This window comes from Pan paniscus, chromosome 2 (genome assembly GCF_029289425.2).
Source record: "Pan paniscus chromosome 2, NHGRI_mPanPan1-v2.0_pri, whole genome shotgun sequence".
Taxonomy (NCBI): Eukaryota; Metazoa; Chordata; class Mammalia; order Primates; family Hominidae; genus Pan; species Pan paniscus.
Genome location: NC_085926.1, coordinates 189,142,924 through 189,155,046, shown reverse-complemented (window position 1 = coordinate 189,155,046; position 12,123 = coordinate 189,142,924). Strand labels below are relative to the sequence as shown.

Sequence of the window (12,123 nt, the reverse complement as noted above, 5' to 3'; positions counted from 1 at the left end):
TGACCTGGATGTGAGACATGGAGTCAAAGGAAATGGTTTTGGAATGATCTCCAAAGGTTTAATAACTGCCCTGTAGGATTTCTGATTTGCATGGGGTCTGTGGCGCCTTTGTTTTGGGCAATTTCTCCCATTTGGGGTGGGTTTATTTGCCCGATATCTGTACCCCCATTGAATCTAGGAAGTAACAAACTTGCTATTGATTTTACAGGCTCACAGGTGGAAGGGACTTGCCTTGTCTCAGATGAAACTTTGGACTTGACTTTTTGGTTAATGATGGAATAAGTTAAGACTTTGGAGGACTGTTGGGAAGGCATGATTGTGTTTTGAAATGTGAGGACCTGAGATTTGGGAGGGGCAAGTGGCAAAATGATATGGTTTGGCTGTGACCCTACCAAAAATCTCATCTTGAATTGTAATCCCCATAATCCCCACATGTCAAAGGAGAGACCAGGTGGAGGTGATTGAATCATGGGGATAATTTCTCCCATGCTGTTCTCATGATAGTGAGTTCTCACAAGATCTGGTGGTTTTATAAATGTTTGGTAATTCAGTCTCCTTCCTGCCACCTTGTGAAGAATATGCCTTTCTTCACCTTCACCTTCTGCCATGATTGTAAGTTTCCTGAGGCATCCCCAGCCATGCAGAACTATAAGTCAATTAAATCTCTTTCCTTTATAAATTACCTAGTCTTGGGCAGTTTTTTGTTGTGTTGTTTTGAGACAAAGTCTCACTCTGTTGCCCAGACTAGAGTCCAGTGATTTGATCTCAGCTCACTGCAACCTCTGCCTCCCAGGTTCAAGTGATTCTCCTGCCTCAGCCTCCTGAGTAGCTGGGATTACGGGTGGTCACCACCACACCCAGATAATTTTGCATTTTTGGAGTTTCACCATGTTGGACAGGCTTGTTTTGAACTCCTGACCTCAAGTGATCCACCTACCTTGGCCTCCCAAAGTGCTGGGAATACAGCCATGAGCCACCACACCTGACCAAGTAGTTCTTTATAGCAGTATGAAAATGGACTAATACATTTTTCTGTTCTCTTCATTTTCTCCAGTAGAACAAAAGAATAGCATTTTCTAGCCCTTTAATCATTGACTCAAGCAAGTCTCTTTTAAAATACTTGTAGCCTGGTGTACAAACTGAAAGCTATTGAGCCTCCTGTTTCCTTATACAGTCATATGTGCCCTAAGTCTCGTCAGTTCTTGCAGGACAATCTCTCTTCTGGCTGCTATTTTTGATTCCCATCAGTGGTGTTTTTTTGTTGCTGTTTTTTTTTTTTTTTGAGATGGAGTCTCACTCTGTTAACAGGCTGGTGTGATCTTGGCTCACTGCAACCTCTGCCTCCTAGGTTCAAGTGATTCTCCTGCCTCAGCCTCCCAAGTAGCAGGGACTACAGGCACCCACAACCACGCCCAGCTAATTTTTGGATTTTTAGTAGAGAGAGGGTTCCACCATGTTGGCCAGACTCTTCTCCAACTCTCGACCTCTGATCATCCAAGTGGTGACTTTAAATGAAGTCCTCTTGACTGCTTAGTGTACTCCCTTAATCACCTTACAATTTGCTTTGATACCTCCCATCTCTCTCTTCTCTATTTCACCCATAATACTGTTATAAAGTTAGTTATCCCCAGTATCACTTTTGTCATATAAAAAGAAAATTACAAATCTTTCACAGTTCTTTATACTTATAGCACAAATCCCACAATATGGTTTCAAACTACTCCTGAGATCTTAGCTTCTGTCACTTCCTTATATAATCCTGATAACATAGAAACTGGAGATGGGAAGGATGCAAATGACCAGAAAGAAACCCTAAAGGAGATAAACCTTCAAAGGGTAAAGAATTTTTTATCTTTCAAAGCATCCTCCAAAAATATGCTTTTATTCTTCCAACTAACACACACTAAACAATAGTTTTTTTAAGAAATATCTTTAATCTTAAAAAAAAAACTTTTAGAAAACTTGTCCTTTAATATAATGCTTTTCAGACTCACTTCACGCTATTTAAGAAACACAAAGAACATGTTTCTAATAAGATCAAATAAACTAATTTTTCTCCTTGTGATGCCCTTACATTTCTTTTTCTTTGTACTTTAGTCATAGCACCAAGAAAATATTTGTACTGTAATTAAAAGTTTGAACAAAACTACTCAAATTTTGGCATGCAAACAACTTCAAATTTTACATAAAAGCCCTTCATTCTGACATAACTGATTCAATTAAATATGGCTATAATAATGGATTTTCTCTTAAAGCTTTTTTTGTTTAAGGAATTCAAGTCTTTGTTCTTAAGTTTCTTTCCACGTTTAGATAACTGGCTTGCTCCGACTCCTCTGTGAGGAGAAGATCGTGATTACTGCTCTTTTCATTTCAAGTTCACAACCTTGAATGGCATGTTGGCAATAAAAAGAAGACAATAAAAAACTACCGATTTTCTTGATTTTGTGTTATTTCTCTATTTTATTTTGTGTACATTTTCTTTTTGGTAGCTGCACCTCCTTCTTACTCTAGTAGAAATGAAATGTTTACAAAAGAGTCAAAAAATAGGCCAGGCGTGGTGGCTCACGCCTATAATCCCAGCACTTTGGGAGGTTGAGGCAGGCGGATCACGAGGTCAGGAGTTCAAGACCAGCTTGGCCAATATGGTGAAACCCTGTCTCTACTAAAAATACAAAAATTAGCTGGGCGTGGTGGCACACGCCTATAATCCCAGCTACTTGGGAGGCTGAGGCAGGAGAATCGCTTGAACCTGGGAGGTGGAAGTTGCAGTGAGCTGAGATCGCGCCACTGCACTCCAGCCTGGGTGACAGAGTGAGACTCTGTCTCAAAAAAAAAAAAAAAAAAGAAAAAGAAACGTTTACAAAAGAATATATATGTAATATATAAATATATACATTATATTTATAAAATATATATTCTATATAAATATATAAGATATGATATATAAATATATAAATTATATTTACATATATGAAATATATTTTTATATATTCTTTTATATACAAACATGTCATTTATAAAGCATGTCAAACATGTATATTTATTTCTGTAAGCTAGTTTCCATTACCTCTGTTGTTGTAACATCTACTGAGAGGACTTTTCCTGAGCTCCACAGTGTCAGTGTCACAGCCAGGATGAAATGTGCACTTGCCAATCTCCAGTCCAGCATCTAAGGGTTACATATGTCATAGTTAGCATTGATTCGTTTGGAATGTAAAGACAAAAAACAGAAGTTCCTAAAAGGACTGTTAGAGGCAAATAGTAAGCCAAATTATTCAGCTTCAGTATATTTGAGTGCATCTCTACAAAACGTAAATAATACTTAATAGAAGCTGTCCATCTCCCAGAACGAATTCTGTCAAGGTTTCTTTTCCATGGAGACCCTGGATTAGGGTTGTACAGCTATAATAATAATTTAATTCAAAGTGACCCACAATCTGAGAAATGCAGGTAATGTAACTATTTTTTTACTGTCAGACCTAGAGATTACAACATTATATATGTAACTGAGGAGAAATTTGTAACAGTGGTAAGGCATTAGAGCGTAAGTCCTGATTGGTCTGTGGTGAACCAGGGAGACTGTAGTGTCTAAAAATATTTAAATTCAAAATTTCAAAACACCCACCATCCATTAGGAGAATTTCTTTATGTCCTTGTGTCATGTCAGGATTTCATAAGCAAGATTCAAAATTGTTTTTAAAAAACTATGTTTTTATATCAAAATTTAAAAATTACATATTAAATACAATAAAAAATCAAAAGACAAATGACTTAATGGAAGATATATTCAATATATACATGATATGTGTACAATATATACATAAAAGAAAGATCAGCATTTGGAAAATGTAAATGAACCCTTTAAATATAACTTTAAAGATAGACACAAATTAAATAAAAATGGGCCAAAGTTATGAACACACATTTCATAGAAAAGAGGAGAACTGAAGGGACAACACCTTCCACAATAGATACACTTTCTTTAATTCAAATAAAAATAGAAGTAAAATGCCATTTTACACACATTAGATTGGCAAAAAGTTGGTCCACCTTGCAGTGTTAGAATGGTTTTAGGAAAAAAAATTCTGGTGGAGTTGAAAATGAATCTAATCATTTGGAGAAAATTGGGCGCTTTACAAAAAAGTTGAAAATGCTTATCTCTTACCTAGGACACATTTATTTCACTTCTAGGTATGTGTATAGTACTGAGAAACTGTCAATGTTTATATGCAACATGTATCTGAAAGTTCATAGCCTCATGGTATATAGCAGCCAAAAATTGGAATCAACCTAGTGCCCCATTCAAGAGAAAATAGATTTATTAATTGAGATTTATTCAGACTACTGATTTAAAGTAAATGACTTAAATACATATTTACTGTTAAAACAAATAACTTAAATGTATGTTTGTCTGTATGCATGGATTTCAAAAAACAGTTTTGTGGAGAAACGGAAAGTATAGAACAATACATGACATTATACCATTTACTGAAATTATAAATGCCCAAAGCAATATCATATATTTTGGAATATATACATATAAAATATAAACCAATGGAACTTGATTCATGATTATGATTACCTCTGCAGAGATGAAAAAGTGAGTAAACTTATAGAAAAAACATAAGGGAATCAGTTTTTAATCTATATGTATTTTAAAGCAAATATGTAAAAATCTTACACATGTTAATTCTGGGTAGTGAGCACAAAGAGGTGTTTGACGTTTTAGATTAAAAAGCCACTATCCAGCCAACTGAAGCTCATCTAAGGCCTACATCAGGCTGACCTGCTGCTAGTTTGACTACTGGAAGTTACAAAACTGTAGGTAAAATGGGGCATTGCTCTACTCAGGGAAGATCGTGGAGTATGAGCTAGAACAAAGTAGGCATGAACACAAGCTTTGCCACTTAGTACATGGCAATGGGAAAGCCTTCCAACTTCATCCTTTATGAATGAGAAGTCTCAAGAAACTCTATTTTCTTAAAAAAAAAGTCATTTGGAAAACCTGCTGGGGGTAAAGAGCAAATGGGTGCTAGAATGGAATCTGTAAGATTGGATTTGAGTCATGTTTTTGCTTTAGTATCAGTGTAACCTTGAATAAGTATCATTTTACCCTACTTAAGCTTCATTTCTACTTTTTGTGAAATGAAAGTAATTCCCATCTCAAAAAAGCTTTGAGAGGATTGAATCGATTCATGCATACCCCTTCTCATTTACCATTTATAATCTGTAAGTGAAAGAATATGAGGCATCACTAAATATTCCCTTAATAACTACATTTGTTTTGGTGTGACCCAGGATTTTTTTTGACATTTTCTTGAAAAATTGTTACTGTGGCTCTTTCCTTGCCCCCAATGTGTTTGCACAGAGGCAGAGGCTCGGGTGCGTGCCACTGCTAACGCACTGCCGTGAGTTGCCTCCAGTATTGGAGGCGGGGCTTGGAGGGAGACCACTGGATAATGGAGGCAGATTTTCCCTTTGGTGCTGTTCTCTCCTGAGAGTGAGTTATCGCGAGATCTGATTGTTCAAAGTGTATAGCACCTCTCCTCTCTTTTTCCTCCTGCTCTGGCCATGTGAAGACGTGCCTGCTTCCCCTTTGCTTTCCATCACAATTGTAAGTTTCCTGAGGCCTCCCCAGCCGTGCTTCCTGTACGGCCTGTGTAACTGTGAGCCAATTAAACCTCTTTTCTTTATAAATTACCCATTCTCAGGTATTTCTTTATAGCAGTGTGAGAATGGACTAATACAGGTAGCTGCCATAAAACTGACAGAGGGGGAAGACCCTGACAAGTGGTTGATTGCAGTTGTGCAGCAGTTAAGGTCTGTGGCAAAGAATTTTAGGCCTAGGATGTCTTCAAAGAGTATTTCAAACGCAAGAAATGGAAAAAAAATAAAACTTTGGCCCACATTCCTAAAAAAAAACAACAAAAAACAACTTGTCACTATGAAACAGCGTAGATTTTAATAATCAATGTTACATGCTGGTATGTGAACAAATGTTTTATGTAAACAGAATAGTATTTGTATTAACTATGTCGGTTAAGACTTAAAATGGAGATACAATATTTTAGCACTGTCTATAACATTTATTTATCAAATATAATTTTGACATGCAATGTTTAAAATAGTTGTTCATTTTGACACCAATTAATCTATTTCAGAATCTTGTCTCATAACGCTAGTTACTAGAAGCTTCTCCATATTCCATTCTTTTCTAGAAGGGAGCAATAAATTCTGTGTTCTCTTTTCGCTAACTTGATATTTGAACTGAGATTTTCTGTAAACATAAAAGCAAAACCAGTAAATCATGACTATGTCTCTAAACTGGGAAAATAACCAATAAGAATGCAATGGTTATCTGATGCAAATACCAACCAAAACCTGTATTAGTGATTACTTTAGGAAGCCAGCCACTTAATTGTATTCTTTTTCTCCTGATTTTGCTGATGTCTCTTTGACTTTACATAAAGGAGGATGTACTAAGAACATAACTGTATTTTTAAAATGATTTCATATTTCCGATATATCTTCTTTATTTATTTATTTTTGTGATGGAGTTTCACTATGTTGCTCAGGCTGGAGCGCTGTGGTGCAATCTCAGCTCACTGCAACCTCTGCCTCCCAGGTTTAAGCGATTCTCCTGCCTCAGCCTCCTGAGTAGCTGGGATTACAGGTGCCCACCACCACACCCAGCTGATTTTTTGTATTTTTGGTAGAGACAGAGTTTGTCTATGTTGACCAGGCTGCTCTCGAACTCCTGACCTCAGGTGATCCACCTGCCTCAGACTCCCAAAGTGCTGGGATTATAGGCGTGAGCCACCACGTCTGGCCTGATATATCTTTTTAAAAGAAATTGTTGTCCCATTTAATCAAAGACAAACTACAATTCTTTATGTTTTCCTTTCTTGCTTTTTATCATAAAAATAGGTTTCAAATGTGAAAATTGCCCAAATTTATATGTCTTTCCACGTGGATTTCCTTTAACTATTTTTATGTACATTTCACTAACCAGGTTTCTCCTCATCTCTGTAATCTTATAAATGGTACAGGATGATGAGTGTTTACAATATTGATGATTATGTCTGAGGTATATATTTTTGTGCTTGGGTGTATATAGGAAAAAATCATGATGTATCATCTTACAGATAACCACATCCTGATTATTTGGATAAGGAGATGTAAAAATAAATGCTGAGTTTAAATACACACATTTAATGGTTTAAAGCCATGCTTGTAGCCAGTTAACCAAAAGGCCGAGTTCCTAAATATGGCATTTGGTACACTAATGAAAACAAACACCCTGGCACCTGCCATACAAAAGACATTTGATTAACTAGTTGAAACTTGATTGCTACAAAATTAGAAACGGAGGAAATTATAGGGAGGAAAGGAAAAGTCTAAGTTCAGCCCCATTTTCCTATTTTTGTTGATAGTGGATAAATATAGCCCATGATTTAAAATCTCTTAGGCACCATGTATACTCTAGATCACAGAAAGTTCAACGAAAGGGTGTTCATTGACTGCGTGAATGCACCAAAGTAAAGGTGTTTGCATTTTTTTAGCACATCATTATTTAAAAGTAATTTTTGAGTAATATTTCTCTGGATAGTGTGGAGTTTCAAAAGAAACAGCGACCATGGAATCCGCCGTATAAGAAGATTATCTGTGTACGTTCATTTTTTAGACAATTGGACTATTATGTGTTTTGACGTTTTAAATAATTCTGCTGAATAAACAAATGTCTTATGTTGTATAACATCTTATGCTTTATTTTAAGGACTTTCCACATGTAAGAATTGATTATACCCTGACAGGATCTTTCAAACTGGCTAGAATGATGGTATATGGAATAACGCAGTGAGGTATAAAGTTTTGTCAGGAGGTATAAAGTTTTGTCAGGAGGTATAAAATTTTGTCATTTATGTTTAGGGTATATTGTATATTTTTAAAGAGGTGTTAGAGTTCCAATTCACATTAAAGGCTCTGAAATTCCAGCAATAAAGAAAAACTGGCTTAATTATATTTAAACCAGAGTTTAATAAGAAGCCTGTTAAGATGAAGAAAGATGTTTTTATTATAGGAATCAGTGTTGCAATGAGCTATTTTTATTGTGAAAAAAGTCTCTCAAGTGGGCTGGGGTAGAAAAAAAGAGATTGAAAATCATTTATCTACAAAAGAAAGAGCAAACTTCTATGAGATGTATAAATGTTAGAGATGGTTAGGCTGAAAAAGAGAAGCAATGTAAGCCAGTATCTGATCTCATGCACCTATTAATCAATAAGACTTTTAAACTATCTGCATGTGAAGTCTGGTGTTGACCAAAAAAAAAAAAAACAACTCAGGTGTAAAGGACATTTCTCTTCAACCTGCAAATTTATGATTAACATCTGGCTTATGGATAGTTGATCCAACAATTAGAAATTCACAAAGGTACTAGGTTTGTGAGTAAATCTTGATATTGTCTAGGAATTTTAAATTATTTACCCTAATACCGTGATTGGAAATACTCAAAATAGACTCCAGTCTCCTTTGAACAAAAATTTAAAATAAAGGACTTAATTAAAGGATTTACAAACTAATTCAACGGCTACATTTTCTTTACTTTCTCTTCTCACCGCGACAGAGCACATACATTTAAGAGATTTAGCAGGATATTTTATAAAGGGGCCTTAGTTCTGACACCATGAAATGACCATGCGTGCCTGCCGACAACACCGCCTAAAATCTTCTCCCATTGAAATAATGGTGTTCTTCCAGGCAAGTCGTGAGTCAGCTTGGCTCATAAGTAAGTCTGTAAAACATAATATGTTCTTCAAGTTACCCTTTACCCACTCCATTAAGTTATAAACACTCAGGAATAATAAATGACAGAGTGACAATAATTTTTTTATCTTAGAAAAAGGCCTAAAAGGGACAGTGCTTAACACAAAGTCTGCATAGCTCTCTGTAATGGAAAAAAGACCTGATGCAAGAGTCGTGAGACTCAGGCTCTTCATTGCCTCTGTTGCTATTTAGTGATGTGATGTTGGGCAAACACTTTCCTTTACAGACCAACTAAAATGGAGATGGTCTAACTGACCTCTAATGTTGCTTCTGGCTTTTAAAGCTCACTGGTGAAGCTGGCTATTTTCTGGTAAAAGTGCAGACACTTAACATGTAGGTAATGAGAATAGTGCAGATTTAGCTAGGAAAACTGACTGGATGAGTTCCTCAAATCAGCCAAAGTTTATGCAAAAAATTGCATCTAGGCTGTGACAGAAATATTTTCCTCTTTCACTTTCAGTATTTTTAAAATTAGGTATTTCTAGCTGAAAAGAAAGAATCTCCAAATCTTTGATTTTGGGATGTCATTTATGGTAAGACATTCCATTTTTAAGAACATGTTAAGAAAAAACAATGCTACCAATTAAATTGATATGCTTATCAAATGTAAGACTAATTCCAATTTCAGAGATGTTAAATGTGAGGCAAAATTGATGACATATGGTAATATATTTATTTTAAAATGTTTACTTAGGATTTTTTTTTTTTTTTTTTTTGAGATGGAGTTTTGCTCTTGTTGCCCAGGCTGGAGTGCAGTGGCACGATCTTGGCTCACTGCAACCTCCGCTTCCCAGGTTCCAGCGAGATTCTCCTGCCTCAGCCTCCTGAGTAGCTGGGATTACAGGCCCTGCCACCGTGTCTGGCTAAGTTTTGTATTTTTACTAGAGACAGGGTTTCGCCATGTTGGCCAGGCTGTTCTCGAACTCCTGACTTCAGGTGATCCACTTGCCTCAGCCTCCCAAAGTGCTGAGATTGCAGGCATGAGCCACTGTGCCAGGCCTTACTTAGGATTTTTTTCTTACTTCTCTTTTTTTTCCTATCATGTATAAGTCAGTATGCTCATTTCCCTACCCTTTCAAAACAAAAATTGTTAGAACTGAGGTTCCAGATGCCATAGAATGCAGTTATATCCTCTCTTTTAAGCTGAGAGAAAGAAAGACTTGTATGATATTTAACTTGGTTATCAGATAGAAATGTTGCAAGTAACATAAATAATATTAATAATTTAAAAATAATTGAGTACTACTCTCCTGCATTTTGAATTAACAGTCTGTCAAGACAAAATAATCATTTGAATATTTTCTCAGTAATCATGATCTTAATTTTAGTAGATGTAAAATTGGTGAAGACAAAATATGAATTTTTGATAATAAGAATTTTCAGATCTCTACAACCTCCACCAGCATCACAAATGTGTGGGATATTAGTGAAGGTTTTATATACATATATATATATATATATATATATTTTTTTTTTTTTTTTACCTGACGTGACTCCAAAAATTCTCTGTCAATGAAAGAATAAATATTCAAAAAAAATTCAAAACTCTTTCAGACAATATACAGATATTCAGCATTATGCTGGGGAAAAACTCAGGCTCAGACTTGAAGGACAGGAATAAGAGATTTAGCTGTGCTCCTTAATGGGCTAATGATCTTGAACAAGACTCTTAAATATTCAAAACTGTCTAATGAAACTGATTTTCTTCACAAAATGTAAGTTATTTAACTTTAGTTAATCTTAATTTACAAACAGCACAAATTATGGAATTGGCTTAGAGTTCAAATAAAGAAATAAGCCTTTTAAGTTTATATTTAATATTGTTTCCTAAAAATATATGAGGATATAAATTTATCTGTGAGAAAACTACACCATTTTAATTTGTATTTTATTATAACTAAAAACTTTACAATGGAAACTAAAATAGTATGTAGAAACACTTTGTAACCTATAAGATAATTTGAAAATATTATGTTTTAAAACATAATTTAAAAAATTGTTTTGAAGTGATTGTTATGAAGCTGAAGGCAGATGTTTGAAGCCAAATTTTTTCTACGAACACAAAATTTACACCCAACAGTCACTTAGGGAACTTAGAGCCATTCATAGGGACAATCTGCAAAATTTATATTGAAAAAACCAAAAGGATAAATTATAGTTTGTCATTATATAGGTAATCTCGATACTTCAATAAGTAACAATATTTGAACAAAGTTTTAAAGAAGGTTTTTCTAGCTTTCTTTGATTAGGGAAGCACCCAGGTGATTGAGAGACTTACCTGCTGGAAAGCAAAGATTGGGACCTCCAGCCATTGCGGTCTCTTTTTTTATTGAAACTGCGATTCCAGTCTCTGATGAATTTTGCCTCACAAACCAGATAACTGAGTGTGGCTGTGTCACTTAGAAGCTTAGAAATGGGTAAGAAGTTTGGGATCATCATAAACTCAAATTTGAGATTTAAAATCATTGAGGATTTTCACCCAAGAGCAATTGAAAATTGCTAGTGGCTTGTAGCTTCCGTCACTGTCACATATATCATCTATATTATCCTCATAAAAAATACATTTGAGAAATACTCGTGGTGCATAGCCATTTATTTAAACATTTCCTTCTGAAATTTGCTATTTTTAATAAATTGTGTAATGGGAATTTACTTTGTGTTTTGGATTCCTGAAAAACAGGAGCAAGCTGACATTGAGAAATTTAACATTTCCCGTTAAAAAAAAAATTAAAATATCAGCTGGGCACGGTGGCTCACGCCTGTGATCCCAGCACTTTGGGATGCCGAGGTGGGCAGATCACCTGAGGTCAGGAGTTTGAGACTAGCCTGGCTAACACGGTGAAACCCCGTTTCTACTACAAATACAAAAAATTAGCCAGGCGTGGCAGCAGGTGCCTGTAATCCCAGCCACTCTGGAGGCTGAGGCAGGAGAATCGCTTGAACCCAGGAGGCGGAGGTTGCAGTGAGCCGAGATTGCGCCATTGCACTCCAGCTTGGCCAACAAGAGCGAAACTCCATCTCAAAATAAATAAATAAATAAAATATCAGGAATGTGTTCTTCCCATTTCTCAGTGCTCTTCAATTGGCAGTAGCAAATTTTCCAAAGTCACAAAGCCAGTTAGAAGAGCCAGAACGACAACTTTCATTTTCAGACTCCCAATTTCATGCTCTTTTGAGTATAACCTATTTGTATAAGTGTAAAACCCTTTTCTATCTCCCAAATTTTTTATAAAGTAATATTTTTATGGATGCAGTGTTATTAATGTGGCAGATACCTACATTTTAAAATGACTGTCCCTG

General features: G+C 35.6%; 1 protein-coding gene across 1 annotated transcript in view; it reads right to left on the bottom strand.

The window, feature by feature from the left end:
• The window catches only part of OSTN (osteocrin), a 69,168-nt gene that overhangs the window by 52,511 nt on the left and 4,534 nt on the right, over positions 1 to 12,123 (bottom strand). The window contains exon 2 of the mRNA XM_003804462.6: positions 3,068 to 3,169. Within this exon, the coding sequence (XP_003804510.1) occupies positions 3,068 to 3,169 (102 nt within the window). The remainder of the gene's footprint in view (positions 1 to 3,067; positions 3,170 to 12,123) is intronic.